Raw genomic sequence first — 20,953 nt, 5'->3', positions numbered from 1 at the left:
AAATTACATAATGGCGGTTAATCTTGGCGGGTAACTGCCTTGGCAGTTTAGTTTGAAATATTAATCCGCTTATCTTTAAACCGCTTATCATCTTGTCCTAATACGTTAATGATGTGTGTAAAATGCAACATATAAATGACATCAATTAAGGCATAAAACTAACCCTTTTTAAGTACTAATGTTGGAAAAAGAGTGTTTTTGTCTTCCTTTTGTATTTTCAGGATGAAATGAGCTCAAATTCACAAAAGAAGCAAAAAGACATCTAATTCTAACAAAAATACAAGAAAAGGAATAAAAGTAGACTGCCCGAACCCTCAACGGCATCTTCCCAAGCAAAGAAGAGAAAACAGAAGCCTGAACACGCCCCGTGCTCAGCCAGCACGGGGCCGTGCCCAAGAAGCAGCAGAAAAGACAAACCTGTAGAAGCTTCTATTGCCCACCACGGGGCCGTGTCCAGTGAGCACGGGGGCGTGGCGAAAGTACAGCAGGCGCATTAATTGTAATTGCGAATTACAATTAATGAAGAGAGAGAGTGTCAGACGGGCACGGGGGCGTGTCCAGCGGACACAGGGCCGTGCCCAGCCTTCTGTTCAGCCTATAAATAGGAGTGCTTGGTTTCATTCCAATCCATCCCTTGGCACACCACCTCTCTCACACTTCATCCACCACCCACCACCACCATAACACCATCATCCACCACCATCATCCATTGTCCATCGTAGAGTGTGTGAGTCGTCTCGGGATCCAAGATTGATAGTAAGAGTTCTTGACAATCAAGGCCATGTTTGCCTAAGTCTCTTACATCACTTGGTGAAGACAAGTGTTTAGTATAATACTTTTTATTTTTAATCTTTTGCACTTTTTATTTGGTTTTGTATTAATGACTTTAATAACTAGTTGCTTATGTTGAAGGTGATCTTTCCTTATCGTTTGTCCGTGGTGTCTTGGCATTATTTTACTGTCTATATAAAATAAAAGATTTTCACCATTCATATCTCCACGGTCTATATGGAGGTATGTTGGCTACCTAGTCGGGGGTTAAGGGAACGGTTTGGTAAGGGTCTTGCCCTTGTTCAGCGTTTAGAGGTCCTGCAAGGGACCTGGGTCAAATTTAGTAGGATCTCCTTCAATGCCCATAGGTATTGGATGGCGGGGATCCAAACTCTTTGACCCCCTCATGAGTTAACTACTATTAATACTATAACCCGGCTATTTAGGACTGTATCCCTGCTGACTCGGACTACTTAGCCGAGGGTAACGTCACCGCCAAAAGCGGGGCCTACCATAATTTGCATTAATAACTTAATTCATTATCTTCCAATAATCCAACCCTTTAGGATTGTATCCTTGCTGACTCAAACTACTGGGTTGAGGGTAACGTCGCCTTCAAAAGAGGGGCCTACTACAATAACTAAGATAATCTCTTAAACAAGTGCAAAAGTGCGAAAATAATCAAAGGTTATACTAATACACGAGTCGGAACCAAGTGATTCATCTTGTCTATCTGTTTTTATTTTATTTTATTTTTCAGCATTTAGTTAGTTTTTATTTTCTTAGTTTAAAAACATTTTTTCTAACTTTTTGATTTGATTAGACGTTGAGGATAAACCGCTACTAAAAGCTCTTGTGTCCTTGGACGACCTCGGTATCTTACCAACACTATACTACGTCCACGATGGGTGCACTTGCCCATATGTGTGTTTAGTGTTAGTGAATATCGTGTTTTATAAATTTAAAACTTGGCTAAAGGTGTAAAAAGGGCTTAATTATATATCTAAATTATATTACACTACACACGCATCAGTTAACATCCAGACTACATATCATACACACATACATGTTCGAATAATAATATAGACATAACTAAAGTTTAATTATAATTGTAACGATGATATTTCCAACAACATGTTCATAGCACTTCACACAGGTTTAAAAATTGTAACTGCTCACAGCAATAGCTATTTGTTTACTTAGTATTGACTATTGAGTATTCAACAAGTTCAAAATTTTCTATTGATTATTTTTTAAATTTGCTACTGACTGTTAAGTAGTTTTCACATCAACATTTTGATAACCCCTGTTGTTGATGAATTGATTCACTCTGTGATTTTTTTCCAACTGTTTGTCGGTTTGTGTTTGTTCACGATAAATGTACTTGTGTGTTCTTTTGAAATACACTCGTATGTATGTAAACATATAGGTATATATTTGCCTACTTATATTAGTTTTTTATTGTTTAGATAATCATGTGTGATAATGGAGAAAGGACTTGTTTACTTTGAGCTGATGGGTTGCATATACCAACAGCTCAGGCGTTGCCATTATGTATGTTAGTATGCAAGTATAATATTGTTCTTTCTTAGTTCATACATATCAGTCTACCCGTTTTCGGGTTTTTTTTCACCCACTAACAAAATATCCTAAATTCGCCACTGATTTTATTACTAAAGAATAGTATCATTAGAGCAAGAGATTCTAATTTTGTCTCCTGATATAGAAACCAGTTGACAAAATTAGTCTCTCGTCCCCTAATTGTTGGGGATCAGAGTTTATATTTGCAGCGGATTCATAAGACATGGTTGAGTTCTTGTTCATGAGTGATCCGAATTGTATTTCCATGTTCAATATATCGAATGAATGCAAGGAAATCAAACAGAGAATAATGGACAATTCGAGATAAACTTGAATGTCTTGATGCCGGATCATGTTGCCGGCAATCAAATATAAATACATAAGTTTTTGGCGGTTGATTTTGGCGGGTAACTGCTCCGGCAGTTATTTGAATCTTCACCCGCTTATCAAACCGAAAATACATAAGCTTATCATTCTAATATCCGAATACATATCATACATATCATATCTACTTATATAAGTTTGATTAAATATATAAAACATAATAAAGTTTAATAATTCTAACATAACCCCCTTAAACTTTAGTTATGTTTCCGAGCTTGCTCCATGACACTCATGTTGGCTTCTTCGACAGCCCATCTTGCATGATTGAAGTTGAAACGTTTCCTCCTCTTCTGTTGATTCCAGCCATCCTCCCCTTCGTTTCCGGTAAAGAGTGCAAAGTGGGCCGAAGCAGCAGTCTCATTTTGAACATCACTTGCACTTTTCCGTCTCACATGGCAGCCATGAGAGGAACCTTTTTCTTCATTCACCATCTCCTTTTCATGCACCTTTTCTTGAACCGTTTTAAACCTGTAGTAATACTCCAAGACGTCGAGATACATGGCATAAATAATCCCCATGTAGTCTCCGTCTTGGTAATCAAATCCTAGATCTTTTGCTATCACCGGCCATAAATTGTCTGTTGTGACATCCCGGTAGCCGCCGTCTCTTGCCACCAATACATACAGACCTAACAAGTCTATCTTCCTTTTGTTTGGATCATATGGAGGAATCGGTCTTGAGGATATTCCCATATAAACATTCAGGAACCACTTCACCATCTCCTCAAATTTTGTCTCCAACGTGTGTTAGTATTTAAAAACAAACTCTCTATCATCGATCATGTCCAGGAAAGCTTTGCAGTCGGCAAATTCGTGGAACTCCATTGCCTTAACGATCATCAAACTCCAATCCGCCTCTTGCGAAGACATATTTAATTCTTCGAAATAGGAGTTTAAATATCGTTCCTTGAATTCATCATCATAAACACTTACATCGAGTATACCTTGTTTTTCTGATAACCCGATTTCTTCTTCCCTTGTCAGACCACTCACATCGTTCACGGAATTGTTTACCGGAGTTGAGAACATAGGATAAATTCTGCAAGTATCACCGGACTTATTGACGGTGTAGCCTTGCAACGTTAATTGATCCATGCTCAAAACATTCCGATCTAACTCCGGAGAATAAAATACACTTTGTATTCTCATTATTTCATTGCTTGTTTTAATCTCAACCGACCCAACCCATCGTGTGAATAAGAAATTGTTTCCCCCAGACTGTGTGTCAACCCCAACAATGTGTTTAATGCGTTTAAACACATTTAGGTTTCCGGCAATGTGGTGTGTAAATACAGAACTAACGTACCAGATATCGCTCCATAGCCCTCCCTCGGTACCAACAACAATCATCTCCTGATGATCACTAATCACTCCTTCTTGTTTCTGTATTCCCATGTTCACCGCCTGTCGAATTAATTGGGTTGCCTCGTTGATCTCCTTTTTCTGACATGAATAAATCTGGTGCCCCGGTTGGTGACAATATAACATGTTCTCACTCGAGGAATTCGTTTGTCTTTGCCGTTCATCTCGTCTGTGCAGTGTTGGCATGGCATCAAAGTGGAAGTGGATTTGATTTCGGTTTTCTTCTTCCCCATTGACGCTCTGATACCACTATGTTAGGGATCAGAGTTTATATTTGCAGTGGATTCATAAGACATGGTTGAGTTCTTGTTCATGAGTGATCCGAATTTTATTTCCATGTTCGAATGAATGCAAGGAAATCAAACAGAGAATAATGGACAATTCGAGATACACTTGAATGTCTTGATGCCGGATCATGTTGCCGGCAATCAGATATAAATACATAAGTTTTTGGCGGTTGATTTTGGCGGGTAACTGCTCCGGCAGTTATTTGAATCTTCACCCGCTTATCAAACCAAAAATACATAAGCTTATCATTCTAATATCCGAATACATATAATACATATGATATCTACTTATATAAGTTTGATTAAATGTATAAAACACAATAAAGTTTAATAATTGTAACACTAATTATTCTTCTTATTTTCACGTTATTTACAAAATTGCTAGAAGTTAGAATGAAGATATATAATCAACTAGAGACTCCACTGATTCATACGAAGAGCCACCTTCGATCATCGAAGCATCCAATTTTTGTTTCAAAACTCTTGACCTTTCTCTCATTTCTTCATCCGCCATCACTCTTCTTATCGCATTTGTTATCTCTTCTCTTTTCCACCCGTTCTCCAAATACACCCCAACCTTCCAGGCATCGCTCACGTATCTCGCATCCAACGGTTGATCGCCCCAAAAAGGCGAACAAATCATAGGAACACCTTCACAAACACTTTCAACCGTCGAGTTCCATCCACTATGTGTCCAAAACGCCCCAATTGCTTCATGTCCTAGCACTTCTTGCTGAGGAGCCCATTTCACAATCCGCCCCCTCTCACCTGGGAACCCATCAGGCAATGGCTCAAGCCATGTTGAACCGCTAACGAACCCAAGTCGAACCACCCATAAAAACGAATGCTTACTATCCACCAACCCATGAACCATTTCCATAAAATGTTTCTCCTCCACTTGAGCAACATTACCAAAACTAATATAAACTACGGAATTACGTGGTTGTTGGTCTAACCAAGGGAAAAAGGATCGATCTTGGTCTAGTAAGCTGCTGGATGCGGTTGTAACCCTACACACGAAATTCCACTCTCCTCTGTCTCACTCAAGTGAATTGGTTTCGAGAGTCGCGAATGGTATCAGGAAACATGGTGCGGGAATGTCACGACGAATGGTTTCGAGCTGAAGCTATTCCAGTTCCTTAAAGGAGTTCCAGATGACTCCGGAAGATGCTTTCGTCTGTTTCACCATGTTACTGATTATGTCTCCATGCCGTCGTTGTCTTTCTTGAACCCGATCTTTATGACGTCTTTCACTTTCAACACAGGAAACTCCGTGACTTGTTCTTCAAGACCTTGAATGAAATCAAACAACGTATTTATATACGAACAGAAGACGATGGTTAACTAGTTAGTTAAGAAACGGACGAAAGCATAACTTACGTTCGTCGTCAGGAACATTGTTATAACCAAGACCATCAAGAAGAGGTGTAGCGGTGTTGTCGGAAAGATTGAAGTAACCAAGATCATCAAGAAGGGGTATTGAAGCATAAATAAGAAAATAGAACAGGCTACTTGTCCTCAAAACAAGCCGAGGGAGGTTAAGGCTATCAGCGACTGATTGCGTGAAGTGCCAAGAGGCATCAGTGATTAAACACGCCACAGGTGGTTCATCTTTCGCCGACAGTTCCAGTTCCAGTTGGTGGCGTAATTGATCCGCCCCGCATTTATTGAATAAGATAATTCGAGAAAACAGCCTCATGCCTTGCAGCGGTAAATTGGCGTAGCGTTCATCGTGTGGATCGTTGTTGAGGATGAATCTGAAAGTGAAGTGAGGGTAGTTGGAGGTTTTGGGCTTGTTGAAGTTGGTGTGAAAGATGGTGATACTGAAGCCTTTAGAGTAGAGAAGATTAGCAAGCTGAAACATCGGTTTTACATATTGTGATTGAAATTCAGATTAGGGTTGAAGAAACGTAAGAGAATGATGATGTTCTTATTATCAGAATTGGTGACCCTTATTGTTAATACATGTAATACATATATACTCGACGATTAGATATGTAACCGTCGCTACCTATGAAATAAACTATAATTACATTTATGTTACATAATAAATACACTATACTAATTATCATATCTAGCTTATATTCCTTCTAATACCCTCCCGTAAGCTAGATAGTAGCAACATGCAGGAGTTCTTTGATACGATTGAAGTCCTTCGGCTGCAGAGCTTTAGTTAGGATATCTGCAGCTTGATCTTTTGTTGAGCAGAACCTGATTTCAACTTCATCATCCTTGACGAGATCTCGAATAAAATGATATTTCACTCTAATATGTTTGCTTTTCCCATGATGGACAGGATCTTTAACTAAACAAATTGTTGATTTATTATCAATGAATATTACCGGAGGGCAATCCATATTCATTTGAAGTTCATTGAGAATTCCCTTTATCCAAAGTGCCTGACATCCAGCCATTGATAATGCTATGTATTCAGCTTCGGTTGAAGATAAGGCAACTATCTTTTGTTTTTTAGATTGCCATGCAATTGCTCTGGATCCTAAATGAAATACGTATCCAGAGGTACTTTTACTGTCATCAACACTCCCAGCATAATCACTGGGTGTTACGAACCTAATCGTTAACCAATTGATCCAAAGAAAATAGATAAGAACTTGAGAGAATTTAGAGATTTTTGGAAGTGACTAATTCATATTTTTCATTCATGTCAATAACAATTCTGTAACTCACAATAAATAAGAGAATGAAACAAACTACCCACTATTCTAGTGCTCCATTACTTCCTAAAATAATGCAGAAAACTACTACACCTACATTGACCAAATAACAATAAATAACTATTAAATAATTTGCTTGATAACGTGGACTGTGTTGGCAAGTACATATCATTCCACCCCCGTTGAAGTATCCTTGTCCTCAAGGATGATCGGAATAGACTTGGCGAGGCACCACGGAGGTCGCCACTCGATTTTCCCCGGTGTCATTTGGATACGTCTAAGTGAGCGCCATGGCGGGCGCCATTCAGTTTTCGGTGGGTCTTCCATAAAACTCAAACCAACATGCCCGAACAAACCATGCGGAGCATAAAGATTAGAAACCACCATATGTGATGGAGCTTGGGTACCAGGAATACATCCATGTGAGCAGACGAAGGGACTGATAAATTTCGTAAACCAATCTGCGTGCCTTGAATTGGACTTGGTTTGTGGTGGTTTTGCGGGTTTTGCGGGTTTTGGGGTGGCTACTTGTGGTCGTGCACTGGTTGGTGATGGTGCTTTGATGGCTGTTGTTGGTGGTGGTGTGGCGGCAATGGCTGGTGGCGGTGTTGTGGTGGCGGCAGGGGCTAGGAACCGAGGTCGGTTCTTGAGAAAATCGATTAACTCAACAATCAACAACTCGATTCGATCCAAAGACTTGTTCCATTCTTGAGCGTCCATAGAAGTGGATCAAGACCGCTCTGATACCAATTGTTACGAACCTAATCGTTAACCAATTGATCCAAAGAAAATAGATAAGAACTTGAGAGAATTTAGAGATTTTTGGAAGTGACTAATTCATATTTTTCATTCATGTCAATAACAATTCTGTAACTCACAATAAATAAGAGAATGAAACAAACTACCCACTATTCTAGTGCTCCATTACTTCCTAAAATAATGCAGAAAACTACTACACCTACATTGACCAAATAACAATAAATAACTATTAAATAATTTGCTTGATAACGTGGACTGTGTTGGCAAGTACATATCATCACTGTCACTGAAACTAACCAATTTCCCTTTACTTCCTTTAGAGTAGACGATTCCATGGTTTGTAGTTCCCTTTATATATCTTAAAATTCTTGTCCCAGCTTCCCAGTGACTCTTCTTCGGCTTTTCCATAAATCGGCTTATCTTACTAACAGCAAACATTATATCAGGTCGTGTATTCGTTAAATACATAAGACATCCCACTAGACTTCTATACAGATTTTGATCCACTTCATCTTCTGGATCATCTTTGGATAGTCGCTGTCCATATTCCATAGGAGTTGAGATTATATTGCACTTCTCCATTTTAAATTTTTTGAGCAGACCCTTTGCATATTTCTGTTATGATAATGTGATATTTCCACTCTCATATTCTTTCTTCATGCCTAAGAAATAATGCAGAATTCCCAGGTCTATCATCTCGAATTCTTTCTTCATTGAGTCCTTGAGTTGATTTATCATACTTAGTGAATCACTGGCTATAATAAGGTCATCTACATACAAGCAGATCACCATCTTTGAGGTTTTTGTGTTCTTAATAAACAATGTATGTTCATATACACATTTCTTGAATCCATTTGAACCAAAAAATCTATCTATTCTGTTGTACCATGCCCTTGGGGCTTGTTTTAAGCCATATAAAGCCTTCTTGAGATGACATACCTTTCGTTCTTCTCCCATCTTAATGTATCACTCTGGTTGTTTGGTGTATACTTGTTCACTTAGATTTCCATTTAAGAATGTTGTTTTAACATCCATTTGATGTAGATGCTAACCATTCCGTGCAGCTAAAGCCAAAATCAGTCTGACTGTGTCAAACTGTATTACAGGTGGGAAGACATCTTGATAGTCCACTCCATATTTTGTATTATAACCCTTTGCTACTAACCTCACCTTGTACTTACTCACATTTTCATGCTCATCATATTTCGTTTTATAAATCCACTTGACACCAATGGGTTTTTGATCTTTTGGAGGATCCACCAATTCCCAAGTTTCGTTTCTTTGTATTGACTCCATTTCCTTATCCATTGCTTCTCTCCACTTGCTATCTTTATGAGCTTCTCTATATGTGGTTGGGTCTGCATCATTAACTTGTTCCTGTGTAAGCGGTTCTGTGTCTGCATACACATCTGTGAAACTTCTTGTTCGTAGTTTAGCATTTTCTGATGAAGATGATGAATCTTCATCCTCATGATTATTGTTTTGTGCTTCTGTCTCTTCATCACTGAACAAGTTCTCATCTTGATGACCATTTTCGGGAGCAGAGCTATTATCATGGTTGGTTGTTTCCTTCACTTGATTTGTATCATCATCATCAGGATAATTTAATTGAATACTTGATTCATTCTCATTTCTCTCAATTCCTTCCCAGTCTTGACCTTCATCAAAAATGACATCTCTACTGATGATGGTCTTGTTCGTCACTGGATTATACAGTTTATAAGCTTTACTCTTTTCGCTATAACCAATTAGGATAGCTTTCTCTGTTTTATCATCTAACTTTCCACGATGTTGCTTAGGAACATGAGAATAAGCAACACATCCAAAGATCCTTAAGTGAGCTACATTTGGTTTTCTTCCACTCCATGCTTCTTAGAGGAGTTACATTCTGTACGCCTTTAGTGGTTGCTCGATTTAAAAGATATGTTGCACATGCTACTGCTTCTGCCCAGTAAGAGTGTGATAATCTTTTCATTTTCAACATACTTTTGCTTAATTCCATGAGTGTTCTATTTTTCCGCTCGGCTACTCCATTCTGTTGGGGTGTGTAGCTCATTGTAAGTTGATGACGAGTTCCATTTTCTTTAAGAAAGTTTTGAAACTCATGACTGCAGTATTCTCCTCCTCTATTTGTACGTATTGCTTTTATTTTGAAATATGCTTGATTTTCTACTAACCTTTTGAATATCTTGAACTGTGTTAATGCATCGGATTTTAACTTTAAGAAATAAACCCATGTTTTCCTCGAGAAATCATCTATGAAGGTGATGAAGTATCTGCATCCACCAATCGACAAGGTTCTCATAGGACCACAGATATCCGAGTGTACGAGTTGCAGTGGTTTGGTTGCATGCCATGTTGTTTGTTTAGGAAATGATTTTCTAGCATGTTTTCTTCAAATAGACACCCTTCACAAACACTTTGTGGTGATTTGGAAGTAGTTTTCGGTAATCCTTTTACAACTCCTCTTTCTCCCATGTTGTGCAGGGTTTCAAAGTTTATATGACCATGTCGTCGATGCCATAGTACCGAGATATCTTGAGGCATCACATTGCAGACGCGTGGAGTTACATCATAGTTTAGGTTTAAAGGAAACATTTTGTTTCCAGTCATTTTAACAGTTCCCATGTGCTTTCCTGTTGGATCTTTGATAACACACTCATGATTGAGAAAATTCACTTCATATCCTTTTTGTACAAGTTGTCCCACACCTGATAGATTATGCTTCAGGCCTTCAACATAGAAGACATTGGACACTCTTTTTTCTACTCCTCTCACTTTAATGGCTACATCACCACTTCCTAAGACATCGAGTCTCTTATTATCTCTGGTTCGTACTTCTCTCTTTTCTGATTCATTCAGATTAATAGATTAATGAACAGCCTCTTATTCCCGGTCATATGATTGCTACACCCACTATCTAAATACCAGCAATCGTCTTTCGTTACTTCCTCTACGTTGAAAATCAAAAACCGGGTCTCATCGTTTCCCTCGTTCGTTTCATCCTCGTGTAATAGATCACTAGTTTCATGGGTACATCATCATATTGCTTCAAAAAAACGTGCCGTATGCCCTAGTTTTTGACAGGGTCTCATCGTTTCCCTAATCCGTTTTATCACTTTCTTCTCCTTTTTGACAAAAAAAACGTGCCGTATGCCCTAGTTTTTGACAATTATAGCAGCGGATTTGGCCGCTAAATCTTCCTCTACTTCTTCCTCTCCCAGTGAAATCTGTTCTAAAAAATCTTGATCGATTCTGACTTTGACTCTGTATTTGAAACGCTTGTTCCATGGGTACATCCTCATATTGCTTCAACCTTAATTCATGAGATTGTAGGATTCCAAGTAATTCTTCGGTGGACATGACTGTTAAATCCTTAGATTCTTCTATGGCCACTACTACCGATTCGTATTTACGTGTTAAACTTCGAAGAATTTTTTCAACTATTCGTTGTTCTGTAATATTTTCTTCATTTAATCGTAATTGAACTGATTCACTATGATTGTCGTTCTATTAATATATTCTTCTATCGTTTCACTTTCATTCATAGGGCATCAAACTCACATCTCAAGGTTTGAAGTTTTACCGTTTTTACTCAGTGTTCCCCTATGTATGCCTTATGAAGGATATCCCATGCTTCTTTGGACGTTTTGCTTGTTGCAATTCGTTCAAAAATAGTCTCGTTGACTGCCTGAAAAATTATATGAAGTGGCTTTTTATCCTACTTGACTTTTTCTTTGTGAGTATTTTGATCGTTTTCTAATGCCCAGCGGCAAGTTGATTTTATCCTTCTTCTACACTCGTCCACAGATCTTGTGATTCTAATAATACCTTCATCTGTATGTGCCAATGATAGTAATTTTGTCCTAGTAATTTTGCGATTTGAGTTTGAATTCCTCCGTTTGTTGTTGTCATTGAACTGAACAGAGAAAATGATTTTGAAGGGGTTGTAATATCTGTAAGTGTGGATCGTTGTAGCTCTGATACCACTTTATTGTGATTGAAATTCAGATTAGGGTTGAAGAAACGTAAGAGAATAATGATGTTCTTATTATCAGAATTGGTAACCCTTATTGTTAATACATGTAATACATATATACTCGACGATTAGATATGTAACCGTCATTACCTATGAAATAAAATATAATTACATTTATGTTACATAATAAATACACTATACTAATTATCATATCTAGCTTATATTCCTTCTAATAGGCCTTGATATGGTAACGGAAACATAATTACTCTCCGGTGACGGCCAACGGTAGTCTCCATATTTTAATGTTTATGACATATCAATCAGGTTGTATACTTATAATTTTCTAAATGTTTGAAAGTTAAGTAATTAGTTTTGGTTTTCAAAGTTATTTATTTTAATGATACTAAGACTAGAGGGTATGGTGAGGCCCATCCCCATGAGGATGGGCCGTCACGTAGGCGTCACATCACCGGCTCATGGGGCCCCACATAATTTTGAGGGGGTGAAGGATGGGGCCTCCTTCACTTTTGAGGGGGGTGAAGGATGGGGCCCCACATAATTTATAAAAATAATTAGAAATTTAATTTATTTGATTATTTAGAGAGAGAAAGAGATAGAGAGGAGAGAGAAAGAGAGAGAGAGGATAGAGAAAGAAGAGAGAGAGAGAAAGCCGGCCCGTGAAGACCGGCTACGGGAGCTGGGGACGACGGAACGAAGGGAGGGGGCGATGTGGGGGACCGGCGCCGGTCCTAGCTGGGCCTCAGCTGACCCCCATACCTTCTAGTCTAATTGTATATCTTAGTTTTGATTACTGTGTAATGACAGGCTTTCCAAGGGTGAGTAACATGTGAGAATGACTCTATTGATCAAAACTTTTGTAAAGAAATCAGAGTTTAACATGTGAGAAACTTTCTTTTCAGTATTTGTTATATGGCCTTTTTAACTCCATTAATTTTATTTAATTTTATTTTTCCTCTAATAACGAACCGAACCGATATCGACTAAACTAATAATCCCCATATTACATGTTTTAAGTGTTTATTTTAGGTACAATGATGTAAATTCTTAAAGTTTTAGGTGATATATAAAATTACAATGATAACTTTTTATTGAGTTTTAAATGGAAATCTCTTACCATTGTATGTGTACTTAGACCATATGCACTACATACGGTCATTGTTAGAATGAAGATACATAAGCAACTAGAGACTCTACTGACTCATATGAAGAGCCCCCTTTCATCAAAGAAACATCCAACTTTTGTTTCAAAACTCTTGCTCTTTCTCTCATTTCCTCATCCGTCATTACGCGTCTAATTGCACCTGTTATCTCTTCTCTTTTCCACCCATTCTCCAAATACACCCCAACCTTCCAGACATCGCTCACGTATCTCGCATCCAACGGTTGATCTCCCCAAAAAGGCGAGCAAATCATAGGAACGCCTTCACAAACACTTTCAAGCGTCGAGTTCCACCCACCATGGGTCCAAAATGCAACAATCGCTTCATGACCTAGCACTTCTTGCTGAGGAGCCCATTTCACAATCCGCCCCCTCTCACCTGGGAACCCATCAGGCAATGGCTCAAGCCATGTTGAACCGCTAACAAACCCAGGTCGAACCACCCATAAAAACAACTGCTTGCTATCGACCAAGCCATGAACCATTTCCATAAAATGTTTCTCCTCCACTTGAGCAACACTACCGAAACTAACATAAACTACAGATTTGGGCGGTTGTTGGTCTAACCAAGGAAAAAAGGATCGATCGTGTTCTAGTAAGCTGCTGGATGAGGCTGTGAAATGCTTGGCGAATGGTATCGGAAAACTCGGTGCTGGAATGTCACGACGAATGGTTTCAAGCTCGGACTCTTCAAGTTCCTTGAAGGAGTTCCATATGATTCCTGAAGATGCTTTCATCTGTTTCACCATGTTATCGATCATGCCTCCAGCGCCGTCCTTCTCTCTCTTGAACCCCATCTTTACGATGTCTTTCACTTTCAGCATAGGAAACTCTTCCACTTGTTCTTCCAGACCTTGAAACCCATGTATGACTTATCAAACAACTTAACTATATATATATATAGGGAGGAGCTCATGCGAGAACCACCCTTATTGTGAGAACCTTGAGAACCAATGTGAACACAACCTAAAATAGCTAAAAAACCTAAAAAAAACCTAAAAAAACCTAACCCCCAACCCCCCCCCCAAAAAACCTAAACCCCCCACCCCCCCCCCACCCAAAAAAAACCTAACCCCCACCCCCCCCCAAAAAACCTAAACCCCCCCCCCCCCAAAAAAAACCTAACCCCCCCCCCACCCAAGCTAAAATGCTAAAAACTAAACCCCCAAAAAACCTAAAAAAAATCTAAAAAAAATCTAAAAAAATCTAAAAAAATCAAAACCCCAACTTAACTATATATATATATAGGGAGAAGATCATGCGAGAACCACCTCTTATTGTGAGAACCGCGAGAACCAATGTGAACACACCAAAAATGCCTAAAAATAGCTAAAAATCACATAAAAAATTTTTTTTTGATTTTTTTAATATTTTTTAGGTTAAAATCGCTACTTTTCGAATCAAAAAAAAAAAACATTATTTTTTTTTTAATTTTTTTTTTTTAAAAAAAAAAATTTTTTTTTTTTTTGCTTCGAAAAGTAGCGATTTTAACCTAAAAAATATTAAAAAAATCAAAAAAAAATTTTTAGATTTTTTTTTTGATTTTTTTAGATTTTTTTTAGATTTTTTTAGGTTTTTTGGGGGTTTAGTTTTTAGCATTTTAGCTTGGGTGGGGGGGGGGGGGGGGGTTAGGTTTTTGGGGGGTGGGGGAGGGGGGTTTAGGTTTTGGGGGGGGGGTGGGGGTTAGGTTTTTTTTAGTTTTTTTTAGGTTTTTTTTAGCTTGGGGGGGGGGGGGTTAGGTTTTTTTTGGGGGGGGGGTTTAGGTTTTTGGGGGGGGGGGTGGGGGTTAGGTTTTTTTAGGTTTTTTTAGGTTTTTTTTAGGTTTTTTTAGCTTGGGGGGGGGGGGTTAGGTTTTGTGGGGGGGGGGGGTTAGGTTTTTTTTGGGTGGGTGGGGTGGGGTGGGGGGTTTAGGTTTTTGGGGGGGGGGGGGGTTGGGGGTTAGGTTTTTTTAGGTTTTTTTTAGGTTTTTTAGCTATTTTAGGTTGTGTTCACATTGGTTCTCAAGGTTCTCACAATAAGGGTGGTTCTCGCATGAGCTCCTCCCTATATATATATATATATATATATATATATATATATATATATAGGGGAATGCTAAAATGCGAACCACCTCGAGTTGTAAGAACCGTGAGAACTACACCGTAGGGGGCGCGGTGGACCAAATTTTTTTTTCATGGACGTAGATGCATGTATATAAACACCATTTGTAAAAATAAATTCAAAAAAAAAATGTTGTGTGTGTAGTTTTGAGCGCCACAAGTTTGTGTTTACGGGACCCGTAAATCTGGTCGGAAAATTTACGGCTCCTGTAAACACAAACTTTGGTTGCTCAAAACTACACCCACGACATTTTCTTTTTGAATTTTTTTTTACAAATGTTGTTTTTATACATGTATCTACGTTTCTGGAAAAAAAAATTTGGTCCACCAAGGCCCGGATCAAAAAGTTCTCGCGGTTCTTACAACTCGAGGTGGTTCTTATTTTAGCGCAATTCTATATATATATATATATATATATATATATATATATATATATATATATATATATATATATATAGGGTAAGGTTCGTGCGAGAACCATCCTTATTGCGAGAATCGCGAGAATCAATGTGAACACAAAAAAAAATCAAAAAAGCACTCAAAAATTTTTTTATTTTTTTTAAATATTTTTCTTCAAAAAATCGCTATATTTCGTTACCATAAAAAAAAAAGAAACATTTTTTTTTCGAGTAACAGTTATCCATGCACATGTGCATATGTATCATTACTTCGACAAATTCAGTAATACGTTATCAGGAATAGACAATTGCACTTTAATTTACAATACCATTCGTAATACACTACTTTTTACATTACCAATATTCAAAATACACATGTACGTCATTAGGTATAACCATGATATAACGTGTTTTGGTACAAAAAGTTTGTGATTTTCAATGGAGAAGTAGGCCCATATACATGTTTTTTGGAGAGTTATATCTAGTGGTTGATGGTTTGGTAATAGTTGTCAATTTATGATGTAATATGTTGATTGGATGGTATAAATGGTGTTTACATACATGTAATAAAGTGAAAATATTGGTAATGGTATTGTATTATGGATGGTAGGAGTTAGTGGTATTGTATTATGGATGGTAAGAGGTAATGGTAGTGTATTATGGATGGTATGATAGATGAAAGGGAAAGTGTATTCAAAGTAATGTACCAAACCACCTTATTTCATGTTGAAACATATAGATGCACATGTGCATTTCTAATACTGGTAATGTAAAAAGTATTGTATTACACATGGTAGTGTAAATGAAAGTGCAATTGTATAATAGTTGTAATGAATTACGGAATTTCTCAAAGAAATGACAAAAATGCACATATGCATGTTTGTGTATTATGGATGGAACGATAGATGAAAGAGAAATTACTGTACCAAAACACCTTATTTCATGTTTATACATATAGATGTGCATGTGCATTTCTAATATTGTTAACGTAAAAAGTAGTGTATTACACGTGGTAGTGTAAATGAAAGTGCAATTGTCTAATATTTGTAATGAATTACGGAATTTGTCAAAGAAATGCTACAAATGCACATGTGCATGGATAACTGTGACTCGGAATTTTTTTTATTTTTTGAAAATTTTTTTATTTTTTTATTGTAAAGGAAATATAGCGAATTTTACAAAAAAAAAATAGTAAAAAAATTAAAAAAAAATTTTGGGTGTTTTTTAGATTTTTTTAGGTATTATTGTTTGTGTTCACACTGGTTCTCGCGGTTCTCGCAATAAAGGGTGGTTCCTAACGGATCTTTGTCCTATATATATATATATATATATATATATATATATATATATATATATATATATATATATTGTATATATATATATATAGGGAGCGGTTAACATACAAAAGTCCTTATCATACTTCACGTACGCGACACTCGTAACCATCAGATCAGGGCTATAATCACGCATGGAACAGTTAATAACGCATGGATCCGTTGGTTTTGTGATAATCACGCTTGGGAGCCAAAAAATTACGCATGGGAGCCAAAAATCACGCATGGGAGCCCTTATAATCACGCATGGGAGCCCTTATCATACAAATCACGCACGTTATATATTAATCACGCACGTTGTGTTCTTGTCGCGTACGTTAACGTACGTTAAGCCGTGAAGTACATTATACTTTCTCTCTCTCTCTCTATATATATATATATATAGGAGAAGGATCCGTTAGAAACCACCCTTTATTGCGAGAACCGCGAGAACCAATGTAAACACAACCAAAAATACCTAAAAATAGCTAAAAAACACACAATTTTTTTTAACATTTTTATAAAAAAAATCGCTACTTTTAGTAGCCAAAAAAAGAAAAAAATAAAAATTAAAAAAAAAATTGGCTACTAAAAGTAGCGATTTTAATGTAAAAAATATAAAAAAAATTTTGTGTGTGTTTTTTTTTAATTTTATTTTTTTTATTTTTTTAGGTTTTTTAGGGGTTTAGTTTTTAGCTTGGGGGAGGGGGGTTAGGTTTTTTTTTTTGGGGGGGGGGGTCAGTTTTTTTTTTTTTTTTTTTTAGCTATTTTAGGTTGTATTCACATTGGTTCTCGCGGTTCTCGCAATTTAGGTGGTTCTCACATGAACCTTACCCTATATATATATAGGGTTAGGATCATTTCAGAACCATAAATATTTACAGAACTCGCAGAACTCCTAATAAACAATCTTTTTATTTATATATTTTTATGTTTAGGATAATTTTATCATTTATTATTTATTATGTGTATTTTTACGATTACATACATGTTAAGAGTAATTTTATCATTTTTTATATGTAATTTAATGATTACACATATGTAAACTAGTTTTTTTACATATATGTAATTAGTTATGACACATATATATAAGAGTTAATTGCTCGGATAGTCCCTGTGGTTTGTCATTTTTTCACCTTTAGTCCCCACATTTTCAAAATAGCATGTATAGTCCCTATGGTTTAACAAACGGTTACTCAGATAGTCCCTGTAATGGATGGGTGTTAAATAATTCAGTTAAGTGGGTGTAATATTACAAAAATACCCTTATAATTACAAAAGAAAAATGAAACAATAAAGAAAAAAAATTGTAATGAGCCCACCTATTAAAAAACAAAATAAAATAAGAACCCCAACCTCACCCCACCCCACCCTTTTCTTCTCCACCAAAACTGCCCCCACCACGATTTTCCGGCGACCACCGCACCACCGCCATTGGTCCATCTCTCTCTCTGTATCAAACATCTCTCTATACTCTATCTCCTTTAAAAAGTCATCACCACAACCACCTCCACCACCGTCATCACCACTCAGCCACCACCATCGAACATCTCAACAACCTGACCACCTTCACTGTCGCCACACAACCACCTGCTCAACACCACTGCAAAACCTGCAACCACTAACCTTACACCACTAACAACCACCTACCACAACCACTAACCACCACCTACAACAATATCAAAACATCACTGATTACTCCTCACCTTTAACCCCCGCCTCCGATGACAACATCACCACCACGACATCCGACCATACATAACCATTCACCATCATGCCTCCACCACTCCTCACCGTTTTCCGCATAACCACCACGATCTCCGCCACACAACCATCGTGTCTCCGCCTACCGCCTATGTGTTTCATCCTAAAACCAAAAAAAAAAAAAAGAAAAATAAACGAAAGTTTCGGTCTTGTACACCCATTTTGTGATTCCGACAGTTTGGTGAAGGGTGGGGGAGATCTTGATTCCGGCTATACGATACAAGATGAACCCCAGCGACGGCGAGTGGTACCAGGTCTTGATTCCGGCGGTACAAGATAAAACCTCAACGACAGTCTTAATTCCGGTGGGTCTTGATTCCGAATAGGGTGGTGAGGTTGCAGCCTGTAGGTGCTTAATGGTGATGGGGCTGCAAGTTAGGTAGAGGGGAAGACGTGCGAGGCTAGGAGGGGTAGGATTGGGTTAAAGTATTTTGTTTTTATTATATATAGATGGGCCCACTTGACTTTAATAAGGTTTCTTATTTATGGTTTTAACTTTGATTTTTAATAGTAAGGGCAAATTAGTAATTTAACAAAAGCTTAACTGAGCAAACTAACAAACATCTATTCAGGGGACTATACGAGTAACAAGTTAGCAAACCACAGGGAGCAAACATGCTATTTTAAAAAGGTGGGGACTAAAGATGAAAAACTTGCAAATCACAGGGACCATCCGAGCAATTAACTCTATATATAATTTTGGCAATTAAACATGTGTAAACCGGTTATTTTTTTTTCTTACTTCAAACTCAAAACGATTACAAACTAATGGCAGGTAGACGAGCAACAAGCTGCGCCGCTACCCCTTGATTTGCAAAAACTACTTTTAACATGTATGTAATCAAAGAAATACATATAAGAGATGATAAAAAGATCCTATATACAAAAACTCATATATAAAATGATTGTTTATTAGGAGTTCTGTAGTTATTTAGAGTTCTGAAATGAACTCAACCCTATATATAAAACAAGTTAGTTAAAAAATTGAAGCAAAACAAAGATATTTAAAACCGAACTTACGTTTGTTATCAGAAAGATCGTGATAACCAAGACCATCAAGAATAGGTGCCATGGTGTTGTCGGAAAGACTGAGGTAACCGTGATCATCAAGAAGGGGAATCGAAGCATAAATAAGAAAAGAAAACAGGCTACTTGTCCTCAAAACAAGCCGTGGGAGACTAAGGCTATCAGCAACAGATTGCGTGAAGTGCCAAAGCGCATCGGTGATTAAACACGATACATGTTCGTCATCTTCTTTCGATGCTAACATTAACAGTTCAAGTTCATGGCGCAATTCATCTGCACCATCTTCGTTGAACACGAAAACGCGGTTAAAAGCGCCCATGCCATGTAACGGTAGATTGGAATAGCGCCCGTCGTGTGGATCGTTGTCGAGGATGAATTTGAAAGTGAAGTGAGGGTAGTTGGATGTTTTGGGCTTGTTGAAGTTGGTGTGGAGGATGGTGATACTGAAGCCTTTGGAGTAGAGTAGATTGGCAAGTTGGAGCATTGGGTTTATGTGGCCTTGATATGGTAACGGGAATAATATTATTCTTCGATTCCGACGAACGGTGTTGGTGGTCTCTGTTTGGGTCTCCATTGTGAGATTAAATATATAAATGTAATATTTAATCTTGTAGCCTATATAATCATTTATATTATATTAGATCAAAATATATTTATTAACCTATTAATAATTAGTTGGTAATTGTTGATGGACCATATTACCCTTATTAACTAATTGGGTTTCCTCTTGGGTGTATAAATAAGGGGCTTATTAGAGAGTTTAAGGGTTACACACATTACACAATCACAACCCTCATAACATCAAAGAATTCGGCTCTCTCCCCATAACCGATTCTCACCCTAGTTTCGGTTTCATCACCATCATAACTTACACCCTAAGGAGGAACCAGATCATCCTAACAATCATGACTAACTTGATGGCTGCATCCCTGACTGGATTCTCTGCTGGGTTATCTGCTGTAACAGGTATTATTCATGTTTTCCATTATGTTTAAACAGAACTGATCCAACATCCATGGGAATTGAGAGATCGATGTTTGCAATGAGGGTTAGGTGACTTTTTTTTTATAGGTTAAAGATTCTCAAATCATATGCTTCTTTACAAATTGTTATGGTCTGAATTTGACTTATCTTGCATGAGAGTTTAAATGATTTTGGTGTTTCTTGACTTTGTTGTAATCTGGCTGGAGATGTAATATGTGGTGCTGGGTTGACAAATTGTTGATTAATAAAAACGAATTTTGTTGGCCATATGCTTTTTTACACCTATCTCATTTCCTAATTTTTTATTTTCAGATGAGTTAATTATTGTTTTTGTCGCTGTAGTTTGTCAAAAATCACTATTTCAATCCATTAGTTTAAAAATTGCGATTTCA

At 37.5% G+C, this 20,953-nt stretch overlaps 1 protein-coding gene and 1 pseudogene across 1 annotated transcript; both read right to left on the bottom strand.

The window, feature by feature from the left end:
* Window positions 1-4,741: 4,741 nt before the first annotated feature.
* Window positions 4,742-6,254, bottom strand: LOC110883487 (annotated as a pseudogene).
* Window positions 6,255-12,855: 6,601 nt separating this feature from the next.
* On the bottom strand, window positions 12,856-20,151 carry LOC110886787 (UDP-glycosyltransferase 76G1). The gene is made up of 2 exons (XM_022134635.1): window positions 19,572-20,151; window positions 12,856-13,830 (listed from the first exon to the last, which is right to left on the bottom strand). Exons 1-2 carry the CDS (start codon window positions 20,149-20,151, stop codon window positions 12,977-12,979), a joined length of 1,434 nt encoding a protein of 477 aa, XP_021990327.1. The 3' UTR covers window positions 12,856-12,976.
* Between the last annotated feature and the right edge of the window lie 802 nt (window positions 20,152-20,953).

Source organism: Helianthus annuus, chromosome 14 (genome assembly GCF_002127325.2).
Source record: "Helianthus annuus cultivar XRQ/B chromosome 14, HanXRQr2.0-SUNRISE, whole genome shotgun sequence".
Taxonomy (NCBI): domain Eukaryota; kingdom Viridiplantae; phylum Streptophyta; class Magnoliopsida; order Asterales; family Asteraceae; genus Helianthus; species Helianthus annuus.
Note: the sequence above shows the minus strand (reverse complement) of the source record. Positions and strands in the feature narration are given on the sequence as shown.

Coding starts and splice junctions, on each gene's coding strand:
- LOC110886787 (XM_022134635.1), bottom strand. CDS start 20,151: ATGGAGACCCAAACAGAGACCACCAACACCGTTCGTCGGAATCGAAGA. Junction 13,831..19,571: donor CGATCTTTCTGATAACAAAC/GTAAGTTCGGTT, acceptor ATGGGTTTCAAG/GTCTGGAAGAACAAGTGGAA.